At 40.8% G+C, this 13,595-nt stretch overlaps 1 protein-coding gene across 2 annotated transcripts in view; it reads right to left on the bottom strand.

The window, feature by feature from the left end:
* Nucleotides 1-13,595, bottom strand: part of CLIP4 (CAP-Gly domain containing linker protein family member 4) — a 36,949-nt gene that overhangs the window by 9,159 nt on the left and 14,195 nt on the right. For both annotated transcript variants that reach the window (XM_033144622.1, XM_033144621.1), the window contains exons 5-10: nucleotides 12,857-13,018; nucleotides 6,965-7,083; nucleotides 5,839-6,075; nucleotides 3,892-4,027; nucleotides 3,080-3,217; nucleotides 35-121 (exon numbers count right to left, since the gene is read on the bottom strand). In XM_033144622.1, coding sequence (XP_033000513.1) covers nucleotides 35-121; nucleotides 3,080-3,217; nucleotides 3,892-4,027; nucleotides 5,839-6,075; nucleotides 6,965-7,083; nucleotides 12,857-13,018 — 879 coding nt within the window. The remainder of the gene's footprint in view (nucleotides 1-34; nucleotides 122-3,079; nucleotides 3,218-3,891; nucleotides 4,028-5,838; nucleotides 6,076-6,964; nucleotides 7,084-12,856; nucleotides 13,019-13,595) is intronic.

The raw sequence follows: 13,595 nt of genomic DNA, 5'->3' as shown, positions 1-13,595 counted from the left end.
GTACAGAAGCCAAAAACATCTAAAGAATGCATACCTTCTTTCCCAGGTGGAGTTTTCATTCCTTCTTTGCTGCCCAAAAATGTGGAATCTGGGGTGCTGTCTTTTTTCAATGCAGATAAGCCTGTGAGCCAAACCAAATCAATGAAACCATTGTAGTCTAGTAATAGTTCTTCTACCTTCCAAAGAGCAAACAGGCAGCAGGACAAGATCGCCTAAAAATCCAACTACTTCTACAAAATTTGTGAGTTGTATCAAGAGATTTCCCTCATCCTTTTACACCTATGAGTAAAATATGAATACCAAGTCTTATTTCCTCCACAAGAAGACAAAATGCTGAAAAGCTCAGTAGTACAGCTTATGCCTTGAATGGATGAGAGAATTCCCAAGGTCATTCCCAGTTAAGTGATCTCAGGCATCAAACTTTGAGAAAACCTCTGATGGAAACTCAGAAGGCATTGACTCAAATGGCACTGCACCAGAGGGAGAAGAGGCATTTTTCTATGGGAAGAAGTAGTGCCTATTTTTGGCAGTGGGCTACTAGGCTACTAGAAACTGTTTTGTGGGCCAGATGTGGACTGTGGGCTCAGCAGCCCTGATTTAAACAATAACAATCTGAACAAACATGAATATTCAGAACTAAGGTGTCTTTCTTGTTTCTTGCCCCCTTTCAGCACAGGATTGAAAAAAGGTACTTAATTGCTATTTAGTTAGTTGGTTAGTTTCTTTATCACCCATCAATAGGGTTACAGAACTTCTTTAAAATGTTATGCATGTGCAAATATCCCACATGATACGAGGAGCAACATCAACCTGCTGGAAAGGATGTGGAGAGACAGGGTATTACATACATATGTGGTGGTTTTGCAAATCTCTTTACACATTTTGGGTTTTGGCATTTAAAGAATTCAGTTTAATATCCAAAACAGACCTACAACCCTGTGCTCAACTTGCTTTACTTGGAATAAAGCACCCGTCTACTCCACCAATTGCTCATAAAGAACTTTTAACATTCCTCCTCACGTCAGCATGTACGGAAATAGCCATGCAAGGGCACACTGCCTTGGGCTTGAACATGGAAGCAAGGTACCTCCAGAGCACGGACAACAGCCTTGGCTGAAAAGCTGACATGCCAGATTTGTGAGACCAAAGGATGTGAAAATAGCCCAAAACAGCATGGCTACTATTTATTAAATCACAAAGGTATTCTAATCACAGATTTCCCATAGAGCATAAAGTTATGCCCCCAAATTTATTTGTACTAGCACCAACAACTTTTGAAGCACTCAAAACCAGAGTTTAAAATACATTTACCGAGAGAAGTATTTTACAATAGAATCAATTGTTTTCCTAAGAGAATAGCCTATGTCAGAACAGTAGCATCCATCATAATCTATGCATGGAAAATAGTAATGAGCCTTAGTAATGTTCCATGGGTCTTCTATTCCACATTAATGATAAACATGCCACTAATATCAGAGAACAGCTGATCTTTCTGGCAGAAAACATAAAGGGCAGAACTTTATTATTTATCAACTAAACGCATATCTATTGGCTTAATTTGGCTGCTCAGCTGCTTTTTGTACTACCGGTGATTCATGAATGTACTCTATTATTAGATGTTTATCAGACCAGCCTCAATAAGACTAGCACGACTAGTAAGGACAAACATGTTAACATATCAGTTTATGAATACTTTTCTGGGAGGAAATCTGATAAAACAGCCATTACTCAGAGAATTTGAATTTTAAAATTTAACCTAATGCCCCAAACCATGTCATTCCTTTTAAAAAGACTATCAACAGGAAAAAGCAGTATTTTTAAAAGCAACACTAAGTTGCCACATCAGTTAGAACAATCTCTCTCACCAGTGGCTCCACTGAGTCAAGGGAAGGTGGGGTACAGTTTCCCCATTAAGCAAAACAACAACAAAAACCCCACCTCCTGAGGGCTGGACAGGATTAACTATTAGAGTCCTAAAGCCAAAGTCTTTGTAAGAGGGGACAGGTTTTATGGAAATACGAAAGGACAGTGTTGAACAGGCGGTGCAGATTTTAAAAGAAGGCAGTTTGAGATTTTTATATATATTTAAATTGAGGAATCCACAATTTAAATATAAAAAAATCTCAAACTGCCTTCTTTTAAAATCTGCACCACTATCAGAATATCAAAACAGATGAGGGTGTACAGAACCGTATGAGAAGGATGGGATCCTAGCTCAGTGAGTGCAGCACATGCAATGCACACCAACTGAGTCCATGGCAACTCCAAGACTCCTACCTGAAAAAATGGAAGGCAACTGATAGTGCAGACAGTACTAAGCCACATGGCCAAACATTTGACTTGACAGTGGAATTTGCTGCCAAGGAGTGTGGTGGAGTCTCCTTCTTTGGAGGTCTTTAAGCAGAGGCTTGACAGCCATCTGTCAGGAATGCTTTGATGGCGTTTCCTGCTTGGCAGGGGGTTGGACTGGGTGGCCCTTGTGGTCTCTTCCAACTCTATGATTCTATGTATAAGGCAGCTGTCTACGTTCTATGAGGACATGATCTAGAAAGGATTTCGCAGCTCACAACCAAGAGCCAACCACAACAAAAGATGCTGCTGGCACTTCAGGGGAGGAGTCACAATTCCTGCCTTCTCAAATCTGCAGAGGCCAGTACATCTGCATCTCCTCCTCATCTGCAAGGCCTGTTTGCTCCAGCAGGTGGGGGGCTAGGGCTGACTCTTCCCTCAGCACAGGAGCCCAGGTACATCAACGGGCTCACAGGTTTAACAAAGGTAGGCATAACTAGATTTCAAGGTGGTTTCCAAAATCAAAGCAAATACCACAATACATACACTCAAAACAACATGTGGAAAAGAGGTTAAAAACCACCTTGGGAAAGCAAGTTTATGCCTGATCTGACCTAAACCTACCAAATATTATACATTTTTTTTTTTTATTTAGCCTCTAACACAACACAGCACTTGCCTACAATGGGCTGTGATTTTGGACCGAAAAAGAGATCATCTTCCTAACATGTTCTTTGGCTATATGGACATTTGGCTTCAATTTAAAAAACAAATGGGCTATCATGCTTACCTGAATTCACTTTGGACGTTATGTGCGTTACATCAATTTTCTTGGACTTGACAGTGGGCGAAGGTCGTGAGGAAGAAACTTTTGCATTCTTTTTGTGTTCTGAAGCTTTACTTATTTTAGAGAGAGGTGCAAAGATACCTGGCAGAGAAGACCCACAAGAGAAATAAAATCTATTAATTGCAGAGCTCAGCTACTCCTTGATAACCTTATTCAAGTATTTATGACTGTTCAAGTATTTAAACAACTGCCAAGCACCTGACACTTCTGTAGTCAGTCTTAAATGCTGCTGCTTCAAGTATTCTACTTTCCTCTTATGGATAGGAGATGAAGCACACTAAAACAAATACTTGAGCTTTTGCACAAACAAGCTTGCGATTGAGATGAGAACTGGCCTCATGACTTGTGTCCTAGCCATTTTGCCATCGCTGCCATCTTTCCTAACTATGGCCTTCAATTATCTTTCTTAAGAAATAGGGATATCGCAGCTAACAGAGGGATAGAGCATACTGCTTACATTATCACTAGTAACACCCATAGCAAACATCCATCTAAATTACTATCCAAATGGCAAGCAAAGAAGGGGGCACTACTGATAACTAAGAACTTAGCGAAAATACTGTTGTTGAAAATTGTTGACAGGAACCATGCATTTTATTTTAAGCCCAAAAGTCCAATTTCCAATCACAGAAACATCCAGCAAGTGGGAAACATTGCTTAACATGATGTATATGTGCCCAAGTAAAAAGGCATTCCATTAAAGCATCTGCAAGGCAACGCATCTCAAATTTAAAAAAAAAGAAAGAAAGTTATACCATGTTTTGGTGCACACTTGAAGTACTGTACTTTGCCAACACTTCCATTGTTTTTTCCTTCACGTTCATCCAATTCTATGCCAGCCCACTGTCCACTGGCAAACTCTGTTGTGCCACAAAATCTTAATGTGCCAACCTAAAAAGGGGGGGGAGGTAAAAAATATGCATCAACCTTTGTAATGGGTTATTTTCAAAAGTAAAAAGAAGCAGTGTGAAGACTGAATGAATACATGTATCTGGGGGAGGGGAAGAGTTCAAGTGCAGTATTTTTTATCTCATGGATCTGTCCCACCCTAACACAAGCACTCTTCTAAGAGACAACCCTTCAGATATTTGAACACGGCAAAGACTTGTTTGCTGCTACTCCAATGGGCTTGCATCACAGGAGGGTAGGCTTTTGATTGAACATTCGTGAGAATAGCTCAATAGTGGAACCAGATATCAAGAGGAAGGTGGACTCTCTGTCACAAAAGGACTTCAAGCATAGGCTAGGCAGCAATTTGTTGGGGATACACCTTTACTGAGCAGGCCATAGACCAGATAGCCTTTAACACCCCTTGAACTCTGATTCTATGTATAGACGGACGGTTACAATGTTTTAACATCCAGAGTCTAAGATGTAGAGATACCCAGCTTCCCAAATGCAGTCCTTGCTCATTCAAACTTCCTGCTAAATTAAGCATTTGTAAAGAATGTGATACACAAACCAGAAATTTCTGAACATTTATTAGTCATTTTACAAAAATTGCATCAACTATAAAAAAACCACTTACAAATTATCAGAAATGTAACATGCCAATTAGTAAAAAGCTAAATATTTAATTTCCTCCAAGAAAAACTAACTGTGCTACTCTGAAAGTAGTTAACTTATTGAGAGGCTAAGAATTAATCTGTCTTTACTCATTTGTGGAAATATCAACCGAAGCAGTTATGCGACACAGGTATTTTCCAACAAATCACAAGTGCCTCAAGAGCAAAATCACATGGGACATCCCACTTCATTTTTTATATTAAAAGGTAATGAACCAATTGCACTTGTAACTTGCAGATTCCCATATCCCAGTATGAGTAATTTAACTGAATTTCAGGAAATTTCTGCTAGCAAGGGTAGAGGTATAAATCCATAGAGTCTGTAAAATTGTTCTTGAAATGCAAAGGGTTCTTCAGTTTTACATGAACAACAATGTGGGAAACTAACTTTTTGAAAGCCCCAGTAAGTCACTCTGACACAGTGTTCTGCTGATTGGTTTTAGGACACAGAACAGCTGCATCTCCCTTGTGCAGGCCAGGCTTATGACTTTTATATGTGGGTGTGATCCGCTGACCTATCCACGAAATGCAGAGTTATGAATGCCCTTTAAAAACTAATCTCCACTGGCTCATTACAGCAAATGGCTGAGAAACTTTTCCAGAATCAAATGTAGACTTCACTAACTAGTGTTGATTTTTCCTCCTGCATCATGTGTGGAGATGATTCGCAGTGGAAACATAGCTTTATGTACAGCTTTCATTTCCTGTTTGCTTAGACAGCTGTGGAAATGACTTTATACGTTATTACATTTCAGAGCAGAAGCAGGGTTTGTCATCATCTAAAAATCCCACTTGCACAGAATTACTGTGAATCTTACTGGCACTGAAACAAATGTGCTATATGTATGTGTATGTGTGTGTGTGTGTGTGTGTGTGGATGGTTGAGTTACAACAGAATCAACTGTGAAGAGCAATAACTGTGGGCAAGATATAATCAGGACAATATACCCAACATGCTGAATAAGGCCCCTGAGTTAAAACCTGCAGAACCCTTTGCTACTGAACATTTCTGCAAGGGTGAAAAGCTTAGGAAGCTTCCCCCTATAGATACATACCACACCAATACTGTTATCTACAGCAGGCCCTTCCTCATACCCATCGTACTGCTTCCCTTCTGCAGCTTGTTTTTCAACATACCTTCTGCCCTGCAATGACAACCCGATCTCCAAGCTTCAGGCCAAGGGATCCAAGCATATCTTTGCCAGTGACATTATCATAGTTTGGAAGCAGGGCCTTGGAAATGTCACAAGACAGAGGCACTGCATCTAAGAGCATCTGCTTAATTTCCTTAGCACTGGCTGCTGCATCTGCCATCTCTAGTGGCATGTCCACCGGGTCAGGAACCACATCTGCTGGAGTCTGTCCCTTGTCATTCTGTAGAACAAAACACATAGTAGGAAGGGAGTGGATTTAGGTGCCTTAGGTAATGTTAATGTGAATGTTTTCGTATTTTATTAGGTATTTTATACCACAACATCCAGTTTTGTCTGTTCACAGAAGAACAGACTTCCACTTCCAAAGGATTTCTCCTTCCTTTCTCCTTTGCAGAAGATGTTTGGGCAACCCTCCAGAAAAAAATTTGCAGAGCACATGGGGGAGTAACCAGGTGCGGGGAGAGGAACTCCCATTTCTTCCACTTGAATAATTCAATGCCGGATATCACCCAACATTTATGCAATGTGTCTGATATATTTATTACTGGATTTGTTGTGTCTATATATTGGTTAACTGTTTTTCTGACATATAATAATTATTATTTATTAAATTTCTATACCGCCCTTTATCTGGGAATCACAGGGGCAGCTTACAATATAAGCTACTTGGAGCAATAACTGGAAAAGCAGAATATGAACAAGTTTGATTATGATAATGAGATACAGGATGAACAGGATTCAAAAACAGAGCTGTGACATTGATAATTGGGTATTAAATAACCCACGGTCAAGAGTTAAATAGTTTTCTAGCTAAATGTCTAAAGCACAGGAAACTTAAAAATACAAGGCAATTGGTCATGCAGCTTAGTAAAAGTCAATGCTGGCATCTAGGAATCTAAATTGTTCCTGAAGACTATCTGATATATGTTCAAGCCCAAAATGGAGTGAGAGATAAGAGTATTCGTCCCCCCCACCCCACCCCGATGCAAACAAAGCAGTTTTCACTTGTCAATAACTAACTATAGAAAAATACATTTTGACAATCTCTCTGTAAGAGGGAGTTAAATACAGTCAGATGAACCAAAATTGGTTGCAAATCAAAACCTCACCCTAAAGGCTGCGTTGGCTCCGTGTTCCAATAAACACTTTACTGCTCCTGTACACAAGTTGAAGGCAGCAATATGCAAGGCTGTTCCAAAATCAAAGTCACTGCAGGTGGCATCCACATCTATAATTAAGCACCAGATAGATATGAGGATCGAGAAACATTTGTCTGTTTTGAACATTCTAGATTGGTACTATGTTTTGTTTTCATTCAGAATCTGAATTGCAACGACAAATACAATTATTAGTCTTAATGTTAGATTTTAAATTTATGATAGAGTCAATGCTATAGTAGTAGTAACTGCATAATTTATATCCCATGTTTCTCCTGTGTAAGAAGTCAAGGAGTACACACAGGATTCATTCATTCTCCCATTCAGGCACTGACCAGTCCCAGAATAGCAATACTTATAGCCAAACTTGATGCAACACTGAACTGCATGAAGGCAATTAACATGAGCTTTAAAATATAAAACAACAGCCACAGTGACTTAAAGCAGCATCATGGCTGCAGGGTGCTTGTGGGGGGTGGGGAGAGTTTAACCCTTTCTCCCCTGCCTTGGTTCCAAGCAGGGTAAAAAACGCAAGTGGCTATTTGCATTAGGAGGAAAGTGCAGAAGCAGCTTTGAGGAAGGGGACTTTCATTGGGACTATGGCAGGGCAAAGGGTTAAACTTTTCCTCCCCACCCTTGTTGTTGTTTAGTCATTTAGTTGTGTCCGAACGTGACCCCATGGACCAGAGCAAGCCAGGCACTCCTGTCTTCCACTGCCTCCCACAGTTTGGTCAAACTCATGTTAGTAGTCATGGGTAGATAGCCGTGTTGGTCTGCCATAGTCAAAACAAAATAAAAAATAAAAAAATCCTTCCAGTAGCACCTTAGAGACCAACTATGTTTGTTCTTGGTATGAGCTTTCGTGTGCATGCACACTTCTTCAGATACCATCTCGTCCTCTGTCGTTCCCTTCTCCTTGTGCCCTCCATCTTTCCCAACATCAGGGTCTTTTCCAGGAAGTCTTCTCTTCTCATGAGGTGGCCAAAGTATTGGAGCCTCAGCTTCGGGATCTGTCCTTCCAGTGAGCACTCAAGGCTGATTTCCTTCAGAATGGATAGGTTTGATCTTCTTGCAGTCCATGGGACTCTCAAGAGCCTCCTCCAGCACCATAATTCAAAAGCCCTTGTTACTTCTATGCTATTCAGGTTCTGATACAGCTGCTATTTACACGTATGTATGCTTTTATGCAATTAAGAGTTACATCTACTTTGGCCCTTCCCAACTATAATATGTACTTCAACTATCTCAATGGTTTAATGCACAAGTGAATGCATACCTGTACCAACACAAATAACAATATTTTATATAAAAAAGACACACCTGACAATATTTAAATTAAGTGCTTTGAAAATCAAAACAGCATTTTTTTATTAAAGAAAAGTATAAACCAACCCAGACCCTTTCTTTCTTAAGGACAGTTCAGCTGGACCTGAAAGCAAGCTACAAAATAGGATAGGTGTGTGCAGACGTCTAGGCAGAAACTGATGAATTGTTTTGCCACATAGAGGTACCAATTTTCCAGTGAGGGTGAGCGGTTTATTTTGCTTCCAGTACTGGCCAGCTTCCAGATGCTTCTATATAGGGAAATGTTAGCCTACATTGAAAGAACAGAGCCCTTGGACATCTGGTGAAATAACCCAAGGATTTACATATCCAAATGTCAATTCCCACATCTACAACTTGCATTCCAAATTGGATGCAATTATGAAAGCAAATAAAAAAAAATCAAGGTGCCTGTTGAGATATGACAATCGACCACTATTTGTACTTTCCGGAAACAATTGAAGATATTTTATTTTAACAAGCTTTTCCAGCTGGATGAGAAGGTTTCTGCCTTAGGATTTAAAAACAATGGAAAATAAACACCTACTTATTACCAGTTATTTTTTGTTACATTTTAAAAAAACTGTTTTTTGGCTGTTTTTGTTATATGTTTGCAAGTCACCTTGACACACATGTAAATTAATAAACAAAATAAGGCATCCAGAGTCCCCCATGAAGATTTATCAAATATGATGATTCCATGTAGCTAAGTTGCAAATCCCTGCCTGTAAGCAGCAACGTAACTTGACAATTGCACTCCAATGGATTAATTAGCAGAGAGAGATGTTGCTCCACAAACTGCATTCCATTTGTAGATCAAACCCCTGAAAATTTTGGAATACATGCCATGAGCCAAATCAAAACAGCTGTTGCAACGTTGTCCCGATCTCAGTTTCCTTAATTGAGAGTTTCAGCCTTCTGGGAGTCAACCAAGTAAAGTTCCCTTTCAAGGTTATGTAAAACCTTCGCTTTCCTGAAGTAGATTACAACGGGTGTGTAATATCCAACAAGCTGCAGACAAGTTTGCCTAGCACCAAAGAGAACAGAACATGTTGCTGCAGATCCCAGTGGCTATGAGTATCATATAACATTAGACTGCCAATCTGAACAGAAGCTGTTTGTCCATCTTTTTGGCAATCACCCTGATTATCTCTGTATGCATAAAGATATTTCAGCCCCCCAAAAAAAAGATCCTAGCAACAAGGTTAGAATGTCCAGCAGTCAAGTTTCATGTGCAGTATTCCTGAATTTTGAGAATGCCATCTCATGGTTGACTCATGCTGTCAGCCTCTCACTGTCCAGCTCATCTGTTTCCAGAGGGGGAAATAATTTCTGATCATCCATTGGGGGAGGGGCAGAAAGCCTCTCGAGTCCTCATCACACCCCTGTCCGCCAAACTGGTGAAATGTGCTATGAAGAAGCTAACTACATAAATCACTGCACCCTACAGATAAGCAGGCAAACAGCTGTCATCCCTGGATCAGGATCAGTGTGGGTGGAGAAATCTCTCTGGGAACTTGTTTTGAAACAGAAACATGGCTTTCATCTGTCACGCTGAAATCAAAACGAGGGTAAGGAACAGGGAAGAAAGGATTGTGTCCTATCAAAATGGTCATAAGAATGTGAGAAGAGCCTATTGGATCAGACCAATGGCACATCTAGTCCAGCATCCTGTTCTCAGTGACCAACCAGATGCCTGTGGGAAACTCATAAGCAGGACACAAGCCCAAGAGCACTAAATCTTCCTGTGTTTTCCAGCTACTGGTGTTCAGATACATTGCCCCTTCTGTGGAGGTAGAGCATAGCCATCATGGCTGGTAGCCATCAATAACCATCTCCTCCATGAATTTCTCTAATCCGCTTTTAAAGCCAGTTAGGTTGATGGCCATCACTGCTTCATGTGGGAGGGAGTTCCATGATTTAACCATTTGCTGTGTGAAGGACGTTCTTCAGAATCTTCCAACACTCACCTTCATTGGATATTCATGATTTCTAGTGTTATTGGGTGGAGGGGCTCTTCCCCCACCATACATAACTTTCTAAACTTCTGGCATGTCATCTCTTATGCGCCTTTTCTCTACATTAAAAAGTGCTAACCGATGCAACCTTTTTTCATAGAGGAGTTGCTCCATTCCTACAAATGGTTCAAAGAGTACACGCAGACTACAAAGCCACTGCTTAAGGGGGAAATTGTTGTTTAGTTGTTTAGTCGTGTCCGATTCTTCGTGACCCCATGGACCAGAGCACGCCAGGCACTCCTGTCTTCCACTGCCTCCCGCAGTTTGGCCAGACTCATGTTGGTAGCTTCGAGAACACTTTCCAACCACCTCATCCTCTGTCGTCCCCTTCTTCTTGTGCCCTCAATCTTTCCCAACATCAGGATCTTTTCCAGGGAGTCTTCTCTTCTCATGAGGTGGCCAAAATATTGGAGCCTCAGCTTCAGGATCTGTCCTTCCAGTGAGCACTCAGGCCTGATTTCCCTCAGAAAGGATAGGTTTGATCTTCTTGCAGTCCATGGGACTCTCAAGAGTCTCCTCCAGCACCATAATTCAAAAGCATCAATTCTTCGGCGATCAGCCTTCTTTATGGTCCAGCTCTCAGTTCCATACATCACTACTGGGAAAACCATAGCTTTAACTATATGGACCTTTGTCGGCAAGTTGATGTCTCTGCTTTTTAAGATGCTGTCTAGGTTTGTCATTGCTTTTCTCCCAAGAAGCAGGCGTCTTTTAATTTCGTGACTGCTGTCACCATCTGCAGTGATCATGGAACCGAAGAAAGTCAAATCTCTCACTGCCTCCATTTCTTCCCCTTCTATTTGCCAGGAGGTGATGGAACCAGTGGCCATGATCTTAGTTTTTTTTATGTTGAGCTTCAGACCATATTTTACGCTCTCCTCTTTCACCCTCATTAAAAGGTTCTTTCATTCCTCCTCACTTTCTGCCATCAAGGTTGTGTCATCAGCATATCTGAGGTTGTTGATATTTCTTCCGGCAATCTTAATTCTGGCTTGGGATTCATCCAAGGGGGAATACAAAACCATAAAAAACATGCTCTCTCTCCATTTCCCAGTCAAAGGAAACACCAAGCCTCCATCTTGTTACAATTCAGCATTAGCGTATTGGCCTTCATTCATCCCTCCACTGCATCCAGACTCTGATCTGCAACCCACACAGCCTCTCCTGACTCAAATAGAGTTGCTTGTCAGCAGCACAGTTATATGAATAGTACCAGGGAAGAAAAGTGTTCCTTTACGTTCAAGCAAGAACTAAACATTGCATGCAATACAAGGATTCGGGGGGGGGGAGGGGAGATGTCAGGTGTTTCCTTCTCCTCCCTGCATTACACTCTATTTTCCAGCCAGCAGCTGGCAACAATATGGAATGTGAACAAGGAAATGCACACAATTGGGGGGGGGGGTCACAAAAGGAGTAAGCGGATGCATTATCAGGGAAAGAAAGACCAACTCAACACAGGAACACCATGATAAGCAACACCCTTTTTAGTGACAGTGTTTAGTTACAGCCTCAAATTCTCTCTGAATCTGCTCCAAAGGGCAAGACGAACAGAAGTGCTACAACTTCTCCTACATTCTCCAGAATGAATTGGCTAGATTTTCCAACACTACTTCTCCTACAGGAGGGATCAAAAAGTCAGGAAACAGTAACTGAAACAAGTTCGCCTTTGTTTGTTCACTCTTCCATTACTTAATCAGCATTCTCAGAGAACCAACTCAAAACGTGCATTTTCCCACCCATCCCAGTAGCAATTTATAAAGGCTTCAGCTCTCATATATTTATTACTTGGCCAAATAAAAGATTAACAATAGCATCGACCAATCTGACTGGGTTGCCCCAGCCGCTCCAGCCAGCTTCCAACAAAATATTAAAACATGGAATGCAATTGACATGGAATGTTACTACTAAGTTACAAAAATGACAAAAGTGAAAGAAGAATTCCAAACAAAGATACAAAAATTTAGATTAGAGAAAAGTTTGCACATCATATATGTTCACTTCCGACGTTGCTTTTGTCATAAGATGCGTTGTTATCTTCATAAGGTTCAAAATATGCAGCTTTGAATGGCAGAAATGTGCTTTTTAACAAAGTCAGCATATTCAGATGGACATGGATGGTAAATATGCATCTGACTATCTGGAGATTGTAAAGGACAAACTGTAGACATGTAAACTTCTCCATGCCCCTACCCACAACCAATGATGTAACAGTCAATGATGATGAACCAAAGTTGGCAAAGACAGAGCTGCATCAGGACACAGCTAAGATTCACTGCATAGCACAGATGGGGAAGAGACAAACTGGACCTGCAATGCCATTTTGGACTGTTGGACCATGTTCTCACAACAGATGCCTCAAGATGCAAATCGATCTCCATTTTTCAGTCAGTTTCATACATGTGTCAAGAAAAATAACATGGGGAAAAACCATTTTGTGTCACTGAAGGTATCAACACAGGTAAGAAATACAGCACCTATTGCTATTACATTTGGCAATATTTACCTCTGGACTTTGCATTTTTCAAAATGACACCAATGAGTTCTGGAACATCAAAGTAGGCAGCATAGTGCAAAGCATTCATGTTTGTCCAACGGCTCCTCAAATTGATATCTGCACCCAAGTCAATAAGTTGGGAGGCAAATTTGGCAGCAGTCTCAACATCCCCTGCAAAGCAGATTTTTTAAAAAGGCACTTTATAACTGGCTTTGTGGTTATTTAATAGGCTATATAAATATGTTAGATAATTGGACATCATGTCCAAAGAATGTTGGAAACTTTACAGAAACCGTTATGAAGCCAAGGCATTCGAAGCAAGATGTTCCTTGACAAGATAGATTTAAGGACTAGTCAGGCAGTTATTGCCTTTGAGCAGTCAGGAAAATGAAATAAAATTAAGGACTTCCTATGTGCACTTGCATGGGGAAAGCCCATATGTGGCTTTTGCATTCAGTTCTACATAGAAGTGGCTTCTCTGTAGGATTTTTATGACATGCCAAGCAGCTCAAAATGCTTTGATTTAAGGCTTGATTAAGTCATGGTTTGCAGAAGTAAGAGAAGGGGCTGAAATATCCTTTGTATCTTAAAACAGGAATGGTGGGACATGAGCTGATTCACAATGAATCATATTCCCTACCCTGCACTGGGTATGATGGCACAGGGCTGATGCACAACCACCCCAGGCAGAGTGGGTCATTTACTCAGTGGCACAATGCCAAAGCACATCAAACCAGAACACTTGTGC

Source organism: Lacerta agilis, chromosome 3, assembly GCF_009819535.1.
Source record: "Lacerta agilis isolate rLacAgi1 chromosome 3, rLacAgi1.pri, whole genome shotgun sequence".
NCBI lineage: Eukaryota > Metazoa > Chordata > Lepidosauria > Squamata > Lacertidae > Lacerta > Lacerta agilis.
Note: the sequence above shows the minus strand (reverse complement) of the source record. Positions and strands in the feature narration are given on the sequence as shown.